Source organism: Mobula birostris, chromosome 18 (genome assembly GCF_030028105.1).
Source record: "Mobula birostris isolate sMobBir1 chromosome 18, sMobBir1.hap1, whole genome shotgun sequence".
In the NCBI taxonomy this organism is placed as follows: domain Eukaryota; kingdom Metazoa; phylum Chordata; class Chondrichthyes; order Myliobatiformes; family Myliobatidae; genus Mobula; species Mobula birostris.
Window position 1 is genome coordinate 14370787 of NC_092387.1, and position 20349 is coordinate 14391135.

At 44.3% G+C, this 20349-nt stretch overlaps 1 protein-coding gene across 2 annotated transcripts in view; it reads right to left on the reverse strand.

Annotated features, from left to right (window-relative positions):
* The window catches only part of tbc1d2b (TBC1 domain family, member 2B), a 113358-nt gene that overhangs the window by 1022 nt on the left and 91987 nt on the right, over window positions 1-20349 (reverse strand). The window contains exons 10-12 of one of the 2 annotated variants that reach the window (XM_072282238.1): window positions 7059-7176; window positions 5564-5749; window positions 5181-5302 (exon numbers count right to left, since the gene is read on the reverse strand). In XM_072282238.1, the coding sequence (XP_072138339.1) occupies window positions 5181-5302; window positions 5564-5749; window positions 7059-7176 (426 nt within the window). The remainder of the gene's footprint in view (window positions 1-5180; window positions 5303-5563; window positions 5750-7058; window positions 7177-20349) is intronic. The other variant, XM_072282239.1, reaches the window with a different exon arrangement.

Here is a 20349-nt window from a genome sequence, read left to right on the forward strand (position 1 = left end):
TAGCATTCTCAATCTCAGTGGGAAACATGCGACTTCAATCCCCTCTTGAGAAATGGATGCAAAAAAATCTAGACTTAATGTAGCACCAATGGAGTGCTGCACTGTCAAAGTTTCATGAAACTGTAAAGCAAGACTTTGGCTGCTTTCTCTGAGATTTAGCAGAACCTGTGACAGTACTTAAAAGAAAAACAAGAGTCCTCTGACTGCCATGTCATCACTGTGGCCACTATTTGTTCCATAGCTGACTTCACTGGTCATTATCACTGCTGTTTGGAAGAGCCTGCTGTGCAATTTGTTTGCTACATTATTTTCTTTATCACAGTGACAACATAAATTCTTCCATTGGTTGCTAATGTCTCAAAGATTGAAAGGTTTTCATAAACACAAGACTTTCTTCTTCTACAACAGAGGGAAATTGAAATAGTAGGGCACTTAATTCTTTACACTTTTTTCATTATTGAGATCACACCCAATCTGTCAACTAAAATAGTATGTATTTTTCGTGCGCATGCGCTAGTCGTGCATGCAGCCGGTTACAGTTGCTCCGCAGTTTCTTACTTTTAAACTTCTCAACTTAGTTATTTGTTGTATTTCTTTTTCTCACGGTAACATGTTGAAGCTGCACCCTCTCTAACATGCTGGTGGAGAGAGTTTTACTTGTTTTTTTAGCGCTGGAATTAGTTACATTTGGACACGTCTCGTTAGCGTGGCAGCAGGATGGCCGCATTGTGTATTCCAGGGACAAATTGATTACGCTCATGTCCGCCGGTTTAGCGAACAGAGCAGCAGATATACCGGCTGAAATCTGGAGGAAAACACACAGAGGATGCAGAGGGGGATCAAAAAGGCGAGGGAAGAGGACCGGGTCGAGACAACAGAGGCTTCTGGAGAAGAGAGGTTATAAGCCGTGTCTCCCCTCTCTTATCATGGGAAATGTGAGATCGCTGGGGAATAAAGTGGACGAACTGACTGCACTTGTCAGGAGCCAGAGAACATTTCGGGAGAGCAGTGTCATGTGCTTCACTGAGACCTGGCTGCACAAGGACATACCCGATCAAAGCGTTTCCATAGAGGGCTTCCAGACCGTTCGAGCTGACTGGAATTGCACTGAGAGTGGTAAACGTAAATGAGGGGGGCTTGCGGTTCTGGTAAATAACAGATGGTGCAATCCTGGGCATATTACGATCAAGGAACGGGTCTGTAGCCCGGATATTGAACTTTTTGCTGTTGGACTCTGGCCATATTATTTGCCAAGGGAAATCTCGCATGCAATTGTGGTTGTTGTGTACATCCCTCCCTCTGCCAACCCGACATTGGTGTGTAACATCATTTACACCGTCATAGCCAGACTACAAACCCAGCACCCGAGTGCCCTCATTACCATCTCGGGTGACTTCAACCAGGTTACCATGGCTAGAACACTGCCCAACTTCACGCAGTATGTGAGCTGTACAACCAGAGGGGCGAGGACTCTGGATTTGATGTACACTAACGTTAAGGATTCATACAGCTCCTCTCCCCTCCCCCCACTGGGAAGGTCAGATCACAACCCAGTGCATCTAAAACCCTGCTACGAGCCTCTGGTGAAGAGTAAACCTGCAACCTCGAGGACAGTGAGAAAATGGTCGGAGGAGGCTTATGAGGTGCTCCAGGGTTGTTTTGAGGTGACAGACTGGCAGGCACTCTGTGAGCCACATGGAGAGGATATTGATGGGTTCACAGAGTGCATCACTGATTACATCAGCTTCTGTTTGGACTGTAATGTTCCGACAAGAACTGTCCTTTGTTATTCAAATAACAAGCCATGGGTGACAAAGGACATTAAGGACATCCCGAATGCTAAAAAGAGGGCGTTTAGAGCTGGAAATAGGGAGGAGCTTAAGGCAATACAGAGTGACCTGAAAGCCAGGATCAGGGAGGCTAAAGACAGGTACAGGAGGAAGCTTGAGTGGAAACTCCAGCAGAACAACATGAAAGAGGTCTGGAGGGGGACGAGGACCATCACTGGGTTCCGGCAAACTAGCAACAGAGGAGCGGAAGGCAGTGTGGACAGGGCCAATGAATTTAACCTGTTCTTTAACAGATTTGACAGTGTGGCCCCTGCCCATCCCACACATGAGCCATCTGTTGTTGGCCCCCAACCAACACATATTCCACTCTCCCCTCCTACCCCTCCTCACAGTCCCCCACCCTGCTCTCATGACTATACCACTTCCCCACACGAAACCACCACAGTGGGCTTCACAGATCTACAGGTGAGAAGACAGCTGAAACGTCTCAACCCAAGCAAGGCTGCAGAACCAGATGGTGTCAGTACCAGGGTGCTCAAAGCCCGTACCCCTCAGCTATGTGGAGTACTTCGCCATGTATTCAACCTGAGCCTGAGGCTCCGGAGGGGTCCTGTATTGTGGAAGACATCCTGCCTCGTCCCTGTGCCGAAGACGCCGCGCCCCAGCAGCCTCAATGACTACAGACCGGTGGGATTGACCTCCCACATCATGAAGACCCTGGAGAGACTTGTTCTGGAGCTGCTCCAGCCTATGGTCAGGCCACACTTAGATCCCCTCCAGTTCGCCTACCAGCCCCGACTAGGAGTTGAGGATGCCATCGTCTACCTGCTGAACCGTGTCTACGCCCACCTGGACAAGCCAGCGAGCACTGTGAGGGTCATGTTTTTTGACTTCTCCAGTGCGTTCAACACCATCCGCCCTGCACTGCTGGGGGAGAAGCTGACAGCGATGCAGGTGGATGCTTTCCTGGTATCATGGATTCTTGATTACCTGACTGGCAGACCACAGTACATGTGCTTGCAACACTGTGTGTCCAACAGAGTGATCAGCAGCACTGGGGCTCCACAGGGGACTGTCTTGTCTCCCTTTCTCTTCACCATTTACACCTCGGACTTCAACTACTGCACAGAGTCTTGTCATCTTCAGAAGTTTTCTGATGACTCTGCCATAGTTGGATGCATCAGCAAGGGAGATGAGGCTGAGTACAGGGCTACGGTAGGAAACTTTGTCACATGGTGTGAGCAGAATTATCTGCAGCTTAATGTGAAAAAGACTAAGGAGCTGGTGGTAGACCTGAGGCGAGCTAAGGTACTGGTGACCTCTGTTTCCATCCAGGGGGTCAATGTGGACATGGTGGAGGATTACAAATACCTGGGGATACGAATTGACAATAAACTGGACTGGTCAAAGAACACTGAGGCTGTCTACAAGAAGGGCCAGAGCCGTCTCTATTTCCTGAAGAGACTGAGGTCCTTTAACATCTGCCGGACGATGCTGAAGATGTTCTACGAGTCTGTGGTGGCCAGTGCTATCATGTTTGCTGTTGTGTGCTGGGGCAGCAGGCTGAGGGTGGCAGACAGCAACAGAATCAATAAACTCATTTGTAAGGCCAGTGATGTTGTGGGGATGGAACTGGACTCTCTCACGGTGGTGTCTGAAAAGAGGACGCTGTCTAAGTTGCATGCCATCTTGGTCAATGTCTCCCATCCACTACATAATGTACTGGGTGGGCTCAGGAGTACATTCAGCCAGAGACTCATTCCACCGAGATGCAGCATTGAGCGTCATAGGAAGTCATTCTTGCCTGTGGCCATCAAACTTTACAAATCCTCCCTTGGAGGGCCAGACATCCTGAGCCAATAGGCTGGTCCTGGACTTATTTCATAATTTACTAGCATAATTTACATATTACTATTTAACTATTTATGGTTCTATTACTATTTATTATTTATGGAGCAACTGTAACGAAAACCAATCTCCCCCGGGATCAATAAAGTAGGACTATGACTATTATCATTTCCTTTATACATGGTCATCCTCATCCAAATTTAGTTATGAAAGAATTCCAAGCTTGTGTATACCTACTAGTTCCCTTTAAATTTTTGAACAGGTTACTCAATAGTCTTCTACCTTCCAGGTAATACTAACTAAAATAATTTAGCATTTTCTAGATCTATCCTGAAATTCCTCCAAGGTCAAAATGACCTTGAATTAAATGGCTATAACTATTTAAACTATTTATACTAACTAGGTCTTTGTGTGGTCAGAGTGAAATGTTTGCCCAAACATATTAGGAATCCTCTAGCATTTTCTGTCAGATTTCAGATCTGCTATATTTTGCTTTTGAATGAAATTCAATCCGCTGTTTGGAATTCTTCTGTAGTTGGAGGGTTTTAAAATCAGCTATATTTGTTATCACCCAGGGCCTTTTATTCTCTCAGATTTTTCCTTTCTAGATTTTCTATAAAATATATATCCATTCCATCCACCCCTTCTCTTGTTTATTTTCTTCAACTCAGTCACGAGAGTCTGTGCAATCTCAGCCTGTCCTTCAATGAAGTACACCTCTTGCACACCTGTACTCTCAGATCTTGTTCCAATTTTCAACAGCAGCAGGCTTTCCTTAGTTTCTAATCTAACAAATTTAAACCTTGTACTACAGGTAGAGTCACTGAGCATAAAGAGAGTCCATGCCAATCACCAAGCACCTATGTACAATAACTCTATTTCATTCTCTCCACATTCCCTTCAGCTTCCCCTCACCTACATACCTGGAGGAATTTACCATCACCAATTAACCTACTAACCTGTAGGTCTTTGGACATGGAGAAAAAATTAGAACACCCTGAGGAAATCCACATGGTCAAAGGGAGAAAATGTAATCTCCACCAGGCTCAGGAGCCAGAGACAAACTACAGGAAAAGCTTGATGAAAAACTTCTTCACACAGAGAGTGGATGAGGAAAAACAACTTCTTCACAGAGAGAGTGGTGAATCTGTGGAATTCTCTGCCACAGGAAACAGTCGAGGCCAGTTCATTGGCTATATTTAAGAGGGAGTTAGATATGGCCCTGGTGGCTAAAGGGATCGGGGGTATGGAGAGAAGGCAGGTACAGGGTTCTGAGTTGGATGATCAGCCATGATCGTACTGAATGGCGGTGCAGGCTCGAAGGGCCGAATGGCCTACTCCCGCACCTATTTTCTATGTTTCTATTACAGAGCCAACAGGGTGCTGGGTTTGTTAAAGTAAGAAAATGAAAACTGAAAAATTAGATAACTTGTAGTTAAATCAGATCAGTCTCTCTTTATAAACATAAATATTCAGGAAAAGATGGATCTAAAATGGAAAGGTATGAAATTGTTCAGCTCAGGAGACCATCATAGGGCTTACCGTGCATCAAGAATAGTGCGAGTGAAGTATCTCAGATACTTGAATATGGACATATAATCCTGAAGCTTTAGAAACTCATCCTCCTTAAATTTGAAGACTGCAAGTGCATATCGAAATATAACCTGTGCACGACACAGAAAAACGGTAACTATTAAAATGGTAATTTGTGTTGCTGATGTCAAACATTGCAAGCAAAATTGAAATGACAGGAGTTTCTAAATTGGGTTTTTAAAAACAGTCAATGAAATAAGAAATTATGATGTGTACTAGGCATCAATATTTCCCTTGTGTCAAATAGATTCCAATGAAAAAAGCAAGCTCCTTACTGTGACATTACTATAAAGGTTCCCATTATGAAGAGGTGAATTTTTTTTTTACTGTACCTTTGGACCTTCATACAGGAACGAATCCCAGATACGGAACAGAATGTCACTGACAACACTGTCCACAAATACCACAAGGAACCAGTTAAATGTGATGAGTGAAAAATCCACCTTGTATTGTTCAAAGTGTGCATGTAACCGTGGTAATTTCTCACTCAGCAAGTCCTTGAACACCCGCTGGTCAACCTGATATAAAGAAAGTAACATCATGGAGTATTAATGTTAAAATGAAGCACCTTTCACATCCTGGGAGCATGCAAAAAAAGTTAGCAAGTTTCTAATGAAGTGCTGTCAATTAATACACAATAAAGGGCTACAGTGAGGGCAATGGCCAGGGCATGGAAGGAAACATTGCCGTTCAGTTATTGCTATGGGATATTTTCATACAACTGCATAGGCAGATGAGAACTTTATCTGAAACACTAAACTAAGACAATTTATTTCAGAATATTGGGATTATTTGGAATTCTCTACCAGAAGATTGTGGGTGTCCAGTTACATTCATTCTAGATGTTTGAGCCTTGAGAAGATCAGGGAATATAAAACTGATGAACTTCAGAATATAGAAGAATCATGCCATGAAGGGTATATACACAGTTAACAGTATATCTTCTTCACGTGTTTAATAGACTGTCACACAGAGCTTCATCCAACTTAACTTAACCATGATGTGGAGGAAACCAAGTACATGTTAAAGCATTTAAATGATCCACATGCAGACTGTGCTGTAAACATTGACTTGTTTTGTATCTGATATGTAGGGTTTGTGTTTCCCTTCCCATACATAACTCAATCCTAAAGATCAGTCTTGTGCCTCTTCTGCTTCTTGGCATGAACTGAATAGATATTGTATGTAACAATCTGATCACAGCACCACACTGATTCAGCACATCAGTTTCAGAGTCTAGTGGGGCCATCAAACCAGCATCACACAGCTGAGCTTGCATGTGGAACTTGAGACTTTATTGTCTCTGAGCCCCCTAAACCTGTGTACGGAAAACACATGCCTGTACTATCAAACTTCTTGGTATTCACATGCAGTGCTATCAAAATTCTTCATGTAAGCACAGCACTATTGTGAATGTCATTACTGCTGGTAACTGCTCTGCATATTTCCAGTAAACAGGATAGCTAATTTGTTTTCAACCTCAACCCAGCTCTCATCCTAAAAGAATCTCAGTTCACCTTTCATACTCACTGCTGTGTATAATATTGGAGAAATCCTTTACTAACTTGTTTAGCTTTGATATGTTTTCACAGTTCTAGCTTGGTTTATCTCTTTCAGGTATTAATAAATGTCCAGTCTCTTCAATTAGCAGAACAATTACATAAATGCATGACGTTCCTCTTGAGAATTCTAGACAATACAAACAGGGGGGTTGAGAAAAGCTTCATCTTTTCTCATTGCTGCACCACCTACAGAATTAAATCAAACTCAAGCAGGAGTTTATTGTTGTAGTTGAATTAAGAATAAACAAACATACAATTATCTTACCTGTGACCCAAGCAGGTTCTTTGTGTAATAGTCTGGAGTCATAAAACACTCAGTAATGGCAACAAGGCACCAAAACGCTTCCTCTTGTTCCAGGTATAGAAGTGCTATCGCAGCCAACCTACATGGAAGGTTTCATATATCTTAATGCAAGCTCATTACTTCTTCACCCTTGCCAGGAAGTTGCGTTTGACAAAAACAATTACATTCCCTATGCACTGACTTCAGGTTCATTAAACCATCCAGACCTGTAATCTCAGTGCTATTGAAAACTTAATTACCCACAAATAAACATATATCTAATCCCAGTGGCACTGTAATCAAACTTTCATAACTTGGTGTATTCACTTGTGGAAATGTATAAAAGCAAACCAAATCCAACATCAGATACACCGTACTTACTCAAGGATTGTCACATTATTTTTTTGTGTGAAAGCTTCAATTAATACACAATAGTAGATGTTCATTTCCCAATTATACCACCAATTTATTGATAAACTTGTACAGCACAAGAGGCAACCCCTACTAATCTTGCCTGTGAAAGAACTTTGGAGATATCCAGTTAGTTAAAGTTCAATCCAGCTAATTTCTTCACAAAGGACAATGTACCCTACCATAGCACTAATCTTGTGAATGTTTTGTTGCATTCCTTTATTTAGGTAGGGAGACAAGACCCATATGTAATTTCCTAGAGGCAGACATCTTTATTCTCATACTCAGATCTTACTGCAATCTAGAACCTATAGGGTGTCGATGGGAATGTGGGGATGTAACTGTTGCCATGAGCTCAGTGGGCTAAAAGACTGCCTTCATGTTGTGACCGTGACTCATTTATGGTTCACTGTCTCCAGGGAAGGATGAGTGATCTGCAAGTTAGTATTTACTGATCTAGCTGCTCTGTTTTCCTTTTCTGTTAAATACTTACTTGCACCACGTGGAAAGTAGAGTTTGGGTCCTGAAGATATATTTTTCAATCACATTTTCCATTTCCAACCCACCAAAGCTAAGCCTCCAGATGGAGGTAGTGCTTTCAAGTGAAATTACAACTCCCCTAATCTCCAGATGTGTCATAAACATCAAATGATTGGCCCTTCCTCAACATAATACTGACAGCACTGCCCTGTCAGGTGTTAGAAAAGGGAGGAAAGTGTGAAGAGAGCTCACACTGGCAACTTCATAAAATCTGATCCCTGCTACTTACAGAACTTGATTATATTTCAGCCGTATGTGACCACACAACTCAACTTCAGAGGAAATTTGATAGAACAAATTTGATAAGAGATCGTTTGTTCTCTCTCTTGATGGCGAGGGAGAGTTTGCTGCCAATTTTTGAGTCAGGGAACTCAAAATAAAAAGCAACGCTTCAGATCGACCGTAACATCGAAATAGCGACTGTTGTCTTTCCTCTCATTGTGGAAGGAGCGATATCGGTCTCTTCCTTGTTTTAGTGAGAGAGACAGCTGAGGGATGTTGAGATGTTGGAGTGAACAGTTAGTTTTGGATGTACCATGATCTCTCTTTGGGATTTTGCTGTTGCTTGCATGGTGGGTGACAGGAACACTGACACTTTATTCTAGAATAAATGGGGGAGGGTTGATGCTGCTTGTGCGCGGAAGGGGATAGGGGGCTTTGGGGTCCTTGCATTTTCTTCTGTCATTCATTCTTTGGGGGTTTTCTTCTGTTTCGAGGATGTCTGCAGAGAGTGAGAATTTCAGGTTGTACATTGTATACATTCTCTGATATTAAATAGAACCATCGAACCTCTGGATATCTAACACCCTGTGATAATCTGAAAATTAAGAGGATATTTTTGATGTGGTGGATGACCAGACAAAAAGTTCAAAACCTGAGAGAAGCTGAGCAAGTGATTGCAGTGTCAGTGGGAGAGCATTTTGGAGATAGGGATACGGGTGGTGGGAAACTGAGGTTCTGAATTGGGGAAAGGCCGATACCAATATCACAAGATAGGATCTGGCAAAAGACTGGGGGCGGTGGCTTACAAGAAGATTGGCATCCAGTAAGTAAGAAAGAAAGACAAGGGTAATGTGCAAGGATATCAAGGGCTGTATTAAAAAAGTATACGGCAGATGAGAACTGAAAACTGGTGAGATGCTTCAGGAGTACAAGTATTGGAGATATTTTAACAATTAGGAGGGTAAAAAGGAGACATAATATATCATCGGAAGACAAGACTAGAAAATCCCAATGCATTTTATAAATGCAAGAAGCTAACTGGGGAAAGAGTAGAGCTTTCACAGAAGTTGATAGTGAATCTCTAAATCATTTGCAAGGAAGTATTAGATGCCTCAGAAGGCTTAAAGTTGGATAAATCCTAGGTCCTGATCAGGCATTATGAGAGGCAAGGGAGAAAATTTATGAAGATCTGACAGGGGTTTTGAAATTTGACTTACTTCAGCTGATATGTCAGAGAACTGGATGACAACAAATATGGCTCTTTATTCAAGGACAGAAGGGATATGTTAATGACAGGGTCGTAACTGGAAGAAGTGAGAAACAAGATTAATCTACATTTGGAAAGATAGGGATTAAGTCACAGATAATCAGCATGGCTTTATTAGGTGAGATTCTGTCTGACCAATCTGAAATAGTTTTTGTTTTTTGAAGAGATATCAAAAGGTGTCGATGAAAGCAATGTAGCTGATGTAGTCAATGCGGACTTCAGTAAAGCCTCTGACAAGGTCCTACATGAGAAACTGTTTCAAAAGGTTATAGCCCATGGCATCCTGGACAAATTAGCCAAATGAATCCAAATTTGACAGTAATAAGAGGCAGTAGGTGAAGATGCTTTTGTTATTGGAAGCCTGTGACAGGTAATGGACCACAGGAATTGCTCCTGTTGTTGTGATGCACATTATTGGTTTTATATGAATACAAGAGGTATGAATAATAAGTTAACAGATGACACAAAATTTGGTGTGTTGATGATAGTGAGGAGCTTAATCATAGTACCACACAGCACAAAATCAGCTTCTTTGCTTCACAACGTCCATATCGACCATCAAGTACACTATACCAATCCCATTTACCAGCCTAGTCCATAACCCTAGATGTGCTGGCAATTCAAGTATTCGTGATACTTGAAGGTCTAAGAGCACCTGCCTACACCCCCCACTTAGGCAACGCATTACAGATTCCAGTCCCCTTCAAGGTGAAAAAATTCTTCAGCTCAAAACTGCTTACACTTTACCCTAATTTATTATTTAGTTTCATATACTTCTGCTGGAGGAAAAGTTTCCTAATAACTAACCTATTCATGTACGAGTTGCCGTTGACTCCTGGCAACCCCATGGATACTGTACTTGTCCATAGGGATTTCATGACAAGATATGGAAGTAGGTTGCCAGGCTGCTCTTCAGCGCAGATACAGCTGCTGTGCAGATTGGGACGTGGCCGGATTCGAACTCAGGACCATCCACCTCCAAATTTAGTACTGATGCCACTACACCACTGGCTAGGGCATGATATTTATGCCCCTCATTAATTTCTATACGTCTCCCCCGAGTTCCTCCCCCCACCCCCAGCAATAACACAGCAGATTTCTATTTCATCTGTGTTTTTACTTATCATACATCCTATATTGATATCCAGAGTAAATTTATAAACAGTCAGGGACTCACCACCGACCCCTGTGGTACGCTGCAGGTCACACACTTCCAATCACATTCTTCCTCCTGTTACTAAGTCTTGGTTTACGGAATGGCACTAATAATTAGGAATTGAGATTGGTGAAGGTAGGGGGCATTTTAGGGTAAGGAGCAACAGGTTTACGAGGGATCTGAGGAGGAATTTCTTTTTGGAACCTGGAAGGCACCGGCTTAGTGAGAGGTACTCTCACAGCATTTAAGAAACATCTTTTTTTTGAATTAGTAAGAAATTGAAGGCTGCAGGAAAAAGTGCTGCTAGATTGGATTAGGATAGATGGTCAGCATGTGCTCGGTGGGTTGAAGCTTTTTGCTGAACGATTATGAGGTTCCATTTACCTACTGACAAGATTTTCCGTAACACACAAACCTAGATAATTGTGAATATAATCACCATTTCCCATCTGTTAGAAGCCTTTCATGAAGCAAACTAATTATTTTTCCAGTTTGTAGGATAAAGAAGCCATAGCAGAGCTATCTCCAATGTCCATACTGTGCAGCAGCCAGCAGTTGCTGAACAGCACCACTAGATGGCAAATACTACACAAACTTTGCCCGTTCCACACCAATCAACTTTACTGCAAATTGTAATTCAAACATAAACTGTAATATATGGCCTCTACAGCCATCACACCATTCACTAAGATCATAGCTGGTCTGATCGAAACAGAATGAGTCTTTAATCTGAAATTACCTCTCACAAAATGCTGGAGGAACTCAGCAGGCCAGGCAGCATCTGTGGAAAAACTACAGTCGACATTTTGGGCCGACACCCTTCGGCAGGACTGGAGAAAAAATGCTGAGAAGTAGATTTGAAAGGTGGGGGGGGGGGGAGGAAGAGAGAAACACCAGGCGTTAGGTGAAACTTGGAGGGGGGGGTGATGAAGCAAAGAGCTAGGAGGTTGATTGGTGAAAGAGACAGAAGGCCATGGCAGAAACAAGAAATTGGAGGTGGGGAGAGTAGCTCCAGAGGGAGGCGATGGACAGACAAGGAGATAACATGAGAGAGATTGCTTTGAAGAGGTATCAAAAGGTGTTGATGAAAGCAGTGTAACTGATGTAGTCAATGCAGACTTCGGTAAAGCCTCTGACAAAGTCCTACATGAGAAACTATTTCAAAAAGTTATAGCTCATTGCATCCAAAACAAATTAGCCAGTTGAAACCAAAACTGTTAACTTACTGCTGAGTTCCTCCAGCATTTTGTGTGTGTTGCTCGGATTTCCAGCATCTGCAGATTTTCTCTTGTTTGTGACCTGTTTCTCTTTCCAGATGTTTCCTGATCTAAGTGTTTTCAGTACTGTATTTTCATGACAGACAGCACTTATTCACCAATATCCTACTTGTTGATGTCTAGTTTAGCTTTCAGCAGGTTCACTCAGCTCCAGACATCAACACAAGCTTAGTCCAGCCATGGACTAAAGATCTGAATGACAGATGAAAATTGTTATATTATTTATATAAATATATAAACTTCTTGAACTGACAGTAAAAGTTGAGGGAGGAGACCAGAACTGTGCAGGTTCCTGTAGCTATACCTTTCTGGAGAAAGTGCAGGTCAAGGTGAGAATGGGTTTGGCCTGGCCAAAAGTATACTTTTGCCTTAATTTAAAATTCTTAATACAACTCGCCTCTCACATTCTGGTATATTCCTGCCAGTGACATCTAGTTAATCCACTTCACACAATTTACTGCATTAACATTTGAGATAAAAATCTCCATTTTAGCTTAATGAGATTTTACTATATATGGCTACAAGCCAGTATAAATGTAATCTGCAGCTCAATTAAACAGATTAATTTGTCCATGAATATGTGCATTATCTTCCTTACACAGATCATGTTATAAATCACTTGCCTAGAAATCTCTAAGCAATGCAAATTGGAAATCACTTTTTTTTTCCCTCACAAAATGCAAATTATTTTAAAATCCTAAACAGCGGCAACAGAATGACAATATTGGTGCGGCCACTGCAATAATCAAAATCCACTCAGCTCCCAATTTGCCATTCTTCCTTTACAGACCAGTAGGGAGCAGTCACGAGCAGATCTCACACTCAGCGGCACATTCCATTTTCAGTTTCCTGCTTAGAGTTCTTAAGACCACAAGACACAGGAGCAGAATTAGGCCATTCAGCCCATTGAGTCTGCTCTGCCATTTCATCATGGCTGATCCCAGATCCCCATACACTTGCCTTCTCGCCATATTCTTTGATGCCCTGACTGACCAGGAAGCAATCAACTTCTGCCTTAAATATACCCACGGACTTGGCCTCCACTGCAGTCTGTGGCAGAGCAATCCACAGATTTACTACTCTCTGGCTAAAAAAATTTCTCCTACCTCTGTTCTAAAAGGTCACTTCTCAATTTTGAGGCTGTGCCCTCTAATTCTGGATATCCCTACCATAGGATACATCCTCTCCACATCCATCCTATCTAGTCCGTTCAACATTCGGTAGCTTTCAATGAGATCCGCCCTGCATGCTTCTAAACTCCAGTGAGTACAGGCCCAAAGCTGATAAAAGTTCCTCATATGTTAACCCCTTCATTCCCGGAATCATCTTCATGAATCACCGCTGGACTCTCTCCAATGACAATACATCCTTTCTGAGATACAGTGGCATGCAAAAGTTTGTGCACCCCTGGTCAAAATTTCTGTTAGTGCGAATAGTTAAGTGAGTAGAAGATGAACTGATCTCCAAAAGTCATAAAGTTAAAGATGAAACATTCTTTTGAACATTTTAAGCAAGGTTAGTGTATTATTTTTGTTTTGTACAATTTTACAGTGAAAAAAAGGAAAGGAGCATCATGCAAAAGTTTGGGCACCCCAAGAGATTTGAGCTCTCAGATAATTTATACCAAGGTCTCAGACCTTAATTAGCTTGTTAGGACTAAGGCTTGTTCACAGTCATCGTTAGGAAAGGCCAGGTGATGCAAATTTCAAAGCTTTATAAATACCCTGACTCCTCAAACCTTCTCCCAACAATCAGCAGCTATGGGCTCCTCTAAGCAGCTGTCTAGTGTGATGAGAATACACATAAAATTAAGATGTTTGCTGGCCTGGGTTAGCATCAGTGGCATCAGCAGTTGGTCTGCCACCTGTCCTCAGGGGGAGGGAGAGATGAACAATGAAGCAGCATGTGGAGGTGTTAATGAAGGAGCCATCAGTCTGGGTATTGCCAAGATTGGCTCCCCCTTTGAACCCTGAACTGTCTGAAGTGATGGACAGGCGATCTGGAGATGTGTAATGAAGGGATGGGCGAGAGAGCTGTCTGGAGCGGCTCCCCCTTTGAACCCTGAACTGTTTGAAGTGATGGACAGGCGATACCCCAGCAGGGGGATAAAAAGGGACAGGTTCGCTAAGGCAGGACACACACGACACCCGAGGTAACGAGACCCTGGAAGCGGTGCGCCTCTCACGAGTCGGTGGGAAGTACCAGACAACGCACAGGGTGGAAAGATACGATCAGCGGGAACCCGGTGTGTGTCCGCCCTCGCTTGGGTGCCGGGTTCACTGCAGAGGATCGACCGCATCTGGAGGAGGGGTCACAGTCGGTGACCTCAGGTGACATCACCAAGGACCTGCCCAAAAGCTGCTTGTGAGCCATATCGCCGGTCTGTGAGTGGAAGCCGTGTCTGAATGATCAGTCGTTCCCGTTCTCTCTCTCCCTCCCCCCATGTTGTCCATCGCCATGGCAACGAGTACTGCGAACTGAACTAAATTGGACTGAACTTTGTGTCACTTTGAAATTTGGTCATTTACCCCTAGACAACGACAGAGCTTGATTGATGCTGTTATCTTAATTCTGTGCACATGTGTGGTTATCATTGCTGAACTGTTGCATTTATTATCCTTTCGATTACTGTGTTGCTTGTTTCTTTAATAAAACTTTCTTAGTTCTAGTAATCCAGACTCCAACTGAGTGATCCATTTCTGCTGGTTTGGCAACCCAGTTACGGGGTACGTAACACTAGCACTCTGAAAATTAAAACAAATGATGCCCACAAAGCAGGAGAAGTCTATAAGAAGATGGCAAAGTGCTTTCAGGTAGCCGCTTCCTCAATTCGTAACGTAATTAAGAAATGGCAGTTAACAGGAATGGTGGAAGTCAAGTTGAGGTCTGGAAGACCAAGAAAACTTTCCGAGAGAACTGCTCGTAGGATTGCTAGAAAGGCAAATCAAAACCCCTGTTAGACTGTAAAAGACCTTCAGGAAGATTTAGCAGACTCTGGAGTGGTGGGGCACTGTTCTACTGTGCAGCGACACCCGCACAAATATGACCTTCATGGAAAAGTCATCAGAAGAAAACCTTTCCTGCGTCCTCACCACAAAATTCAGGGTCAGAAGTTTGCAAAAGAACATCTAAACAAGCCTGATGCATTTTGGAAACAAGTCCTGTGGACTGATGAAGTTAAAATAGAACTTTTTGGTCACAATGAGCAAAGCTATGTTTGGAGAAAAAAGGGTTCAGAATTTAATGAAAAGGACACCTCTCCACTGTTAAGCACAGGGGTGGATCGATCATGCTTTGGGCTTGTGTTGCAGCCAGTGGCACGGGGAACATTTCACTGGTAGAGGGAAGAATGAACTAAATTAAACACTTGCAAATTCTGGAAGCAAACGTCACACCATCTGTAAAAAAAAAAGCTGAAGATGAAAAGAGGATGGCTTCTACAACAGGATAATGATCCTAAACACACCTCAAAATCCACAATGGACTACCTCAACAGGCGCAAGCTGAAGGTTTTGCCATGGCCCTCACGGTCCCCGGACCTAAACATCATCCAAAATCTGTGGATAGACCTCAAGAGAGCAGTGCATGCAAGACAGCCCAAGAATCTCTCAGAACTAGAAGTCTTTTGCAAGGAAGAATGGGCGAAAATCCCCCAAACAAGAATTGAAAGACTCTTAGCTGGCTACAGAAAGCATGTACAAGCTGTGATACTTGCCAAAGGGGGTGTTGCTAAGTACTGACCATGCATGGTGCCCAAACTTTTGCTTCGGGCCCTTTTCCTTCTTTGTTATTTTGAAACAGAAGAAAATGGAAATAAAAAAAATAATCTTGCTTAAAATATTAAAGAAATATGTCATCTTCAACTTTATGCCTTTTGGAAATCAGGTCATCTTTCACTCTCTTAGCTATTCACAGTAGCACAGATTTTGACCGGGGTGCCCAAACTTTTGCTTGCCACTGTATGGGTTGCACAACTGTCGACAATACGCCAAGTGCAACCTGACCAGTGTCTTATAAAGGGTGAGCATTATCTCCTTGCTTTTATATTCTATTCCCTTTGAAATAAATGTATTTGCCTTTTTTAACCACAGACTGAACCTGTAAAATAACCTTCTGGGAGTCTTGCACAAGTCCCTCCGCACCCCTGATGTTTGAACCTTCTCCCCTTTTAGATAATAGTCTGCACTATTGTTCCTTTTACCAAAATTCATTTTCATACATTTCCCAATACTGTATTCCATCTGCCACTTTTTTTGCCCATTCTTCCAATTTGTCTAAATCCGGCTGCAATTGCATTGCTTTCTCAGCACTACCTACCCCTCCCCCGATCTTCCTCTCATCCGCAAACTTTGCCACAAAGCCATTAATTCCATTATCTAAATCACTGACAAACAATGTGAAAAGTACCGATACCAATACTGATCCCTGAGGAACACCACTTGTCACTGGCAGTCAACCAGAAAAGGCCCCTTTACTTTATTGTCGCCAAACAACTGATACTAGAGCGTACAATCATCACAGCGTTATTTGATTCTGCGCTTCGCACTCCCTGGAGTACAAATCAATAGTAAATATTAAAAATTTAAATTATAAATCATAAATAGAAAATGGAAAGTAAGGTAGTGCAAAAAAACCGAGAGGCAGGTCCAGATATTTGGAGGGTACGGCCCAGATCCAAGTCAGGATCCGTTCACAGTTGGAAAGAAGCTGTTCCCAAATCTGGCCATACGAGTCTTTAAGCTCCTGAGCCTTCTCCCGGAGGGAAGAGGGACAAAAAGTGTGTTGGCTGGGTGGGTCGTGTCCTTGATTATCCTGGCGGCACTGCTCCGACAGCGTATGGTGTAAAGTGAGTCCAAGGACAGAAGATTGGTTTGTGTGATGTGCTGGGCTGTGTTCACGATCTTCTGCAGCTTCTTCCGGTCTTGGACAGGACAAGTTGCAATGCACACTAGAAGAATGCTTTCTACGGTGCATCTATAAAAAAAAGTGAGGGTTTTAGGGGACAGGCCAAATTTCCTTAGCTTTCTCAGGAAGTAAAGGCACTGGTGGGCCTTCTTGGCAGTTGGCTCTGCTTGGTTGGACCAAGTCAAGTCATTTGTGATATTGACCCCGAGGAACTTAAAGCTTTTGACCTGTTCGACTTGCGCACCACCGATGTAAATGGGGTCGTGCGGTCCGCTCCTCCTTCTGAAGTCAACAACCAATTCCTTCAAATTGCTGACGTTGAGGGATAGGTTATTGTCTTCACACCATGCCACCAGGTTCTTAATTTCCTCTCTGTACTCAAACTCATCATTACCCGAGATACGGCCTATAATTGTGGTGTCATCAGCAAACTTATATATTGAGTTCGATGGAAACGTGGCTACACAATCATGGGTGTACAGTGAGTACAGCAGGGGGCTGACTACACAGCCTTGTGGGGCACCGGTGCTCAGAGTGATTGTAGTGGAGAGCGTATCCCCCATTTTTACAGCCTGGGTCTTGTCTGTGAGGAAGTTGAAGATCCAGCTGCAGATCTGAGTGCTACGGCCCAGGTTCAGGAGCTTAGGAATCAGTTTATTTGGAATGATGGTATTAAAGGCAGAGCTGTAGTCAATGCAAAGGAGCCTTACATATGCATCTTTATTCTCCAGGTGTTCTAAGGGGGAATGTAGGGCCAGAGAGATGGCATCTGCCGTTGACCTGTTGGTCCGATAGGCGAATTGCAAAGCGTTGAGGTTGACCGGTAGGCTGTGGTTGATGTGTACCATAACCAATCGCTCGAAGCACTTCATAGCAATTGATGTCAGAGCCACAGGTTTATAGTCATTTAGGCATGCCACCTTGCTCTTCTTCGGCACTGGGATTATCGTTGCCTTCTTAAAACACGAGGGGATCTTAGACTGAAGCAAGGAGCGGTTGAGGGTGTCAGCAAACACTCCAGCTAGCTCGCTTGCACAGGCCCGGAGAACCCGTCCTGGGACGCCATCTGGGTCCATTGCCTTCCTTGGATTTATCTTCAGAAAGGCCCTTCTAACGTCCTCCTTGGTGACGATGAATCTCGATGCCACCAGGTCCCGTTCATCCAGAGAGAGCGGGACATTCCTCTTCTGTTCGAATCTTGTGTAGAATACGTTAAGTTCGTCAGGAAGAGAAGCACCACAGTTATTGATATTCCCAGCATTTTCTTTGAGCCCAGTGATCTCATTTAGACCCTGCCATAGTCTACCGGCATCCTTATGGTTAGCCTGGGCTTCCAACTTGGCTCAATACTGTCTCTTGGTGCCCTTAATGGCTTTCCGGAGTTCACGCCTGGTTTCCGTGTAGCGACTGCTATCCCCGGACCTAAAAGCCGCAGCTCTAGCCTTCAAAAGGGACTTGACCTCATAATTCATCCAAAGTTTCCAGTTAGGGAATACCCGGATCGTCTTGCGAGACACACAGTCCTCTGTGCATTTCCAGATAAGGTCCATGACAGCTGAGGCATATTCATCGAGGTTAGCTCCGAGTCCTTGAATACTAACCAATCCACCGATTCAAAGCAGTCACGGAGCACCTCCTCCGTTTCCTCCATCCAACGCGACCCCACTTTTGACACCGTGACCTCCCGCTTCATTTTCTGTTTGTAAGCTTGTAAGGAGTATGGCTTGATGGTCTGATTTTCTGAAGTGAGGTCGTGGGACGGAACGGTAGGCATCCTTGACTGCTGTGTAGCAGTGGTCAAGTATATTCGGGCCTCTAGTGGGGCAGGAGACATGTTGGTATAACTTTGGCAGTGCCTTTCTGAGGTTGGCCTGGTTAAAGTCCCCAGCTGTAATGAGCAAAGCCTCCAGATACCTGGTCTCAAGTTCACTGATATTGGCATACAGTATGTTCAGAGCACACCCCACGTCCGCCTGGGGGGGAATGTAGACCGCTGTCAGTATGACCGAGGTGAATTCCCATGGCAGATAGTAGGGACAACACTTCACCGACAGGTGTTCCAGGTCCGGGCTGCAGGAGCTTGTCAGTGCCACTGTGTCTGAGCACCACGCAGTGTTGATCAGTAGGTAGACACCACCTCCCCTCGTCTTGCCCGAAGACCCCGTGCGGTCCATCCAATGAATCGAAAATCTCTCCGGTCGGATGGCACAGTCGGGGAGGTGGCAGGGGAGAGCCAGGTCTCGGTGAAACAGAATACACAGCAGTTCTGCATCTCCCTGCAGTAGGTGAGTCTCCCTTTAAGTTCATCCACATTGTTCTCTATGACTTGCACATTAGCTAGTAGGATGGTGGGCATAGGGACCCTGAAGCCCCTCAGCTTCAATCTGACCAGCAGCCCAGCTCTTTTCCCACGCTTCCTTGGTAAATAGTGCATCTTTCCAGGTTTCCATTGTGTAGTGTGTTGTTGGCAGCTCTTTGAGGTTGGTGGACACGTCCCGCGGGGATCCATCGGCGGGTCGCGTCGTCGGGCGCTCTGGGTTGGGCCGAGTGACGGGGGAGGCTCCGTTGCCACTTCCAGCTGCCAGGGGCCCAGGCTGTTGTTTGGGTTGGGCCCCAAAGCCGACACTTAATCCCGGAGGGCCGGGCTCCTGGCTGAAACAAGTCCGTGAGCTGAGTCACGGTTGCAGAGGCCCCCACTCCAGCTGAGGCTTGGGCTCGAATTCCAAGGTCGGCGGCAGAGGCCTCACTTCCGGCAGCTGTGGATGGCCACCAACAGGGCTTTACGGTGGTCGCTCCAGGGAAGCGTCTGGGGCACCTTGAGGTCTCTGCCGTCACTTCTGTGGGGTCGTCTGCTCTGGAGAGGTGCTGGTTGGAATGGGCCGCGTCTCCAAGCACTCCAGCACGGTAGCAGGCCGCGGGTCTCCATGAACATGGTGGGCCTCGGACCAGGCCTCGCTGGTCGGGTCCAGGTGTGGTCCAGAGTTGAAGAAGCAATTCTGGGGTGGTGATCTCCAGCTGGGTCAGTAGCTTTGCCAGGGTGTTGTTAACCTTGCTAGATGTAGCAGATTGAAAGTTTAGAAAGGTTTCTCAGGTATAGGATAGTGTAGAGGGCAGTTTGCTCGGGACAGCATGTGCAGAGTCGCCAGATGCTGGCGCCATCTTGCAAGATTTTATTCCCACTCGCCACCTCCTGCCTGTCAGCCATTCCTCTATCCACGTCAGTATCTTTCCTGTAACGCCATAGGATTTTATCTTGTTAAGTAGCCTCATGTGCGGCACCTTATCAAATGCCTTCTGAAAATCCAAGTAAATGGCATCCACTGCCTCTCCTTTGCCCACCCTGCTTGTTACTTCCTCAAAGAATTCCAACAGGTTTGTAAGGCGAGATTTCCCTTTACAGACTTTGACTTATTTTACCATTAGTCTCCAAGTACCCCAAAACTTCATTCTTAATAATAGACTGCAACACTTTCCCAACCACTGAAGTTCGGTTAA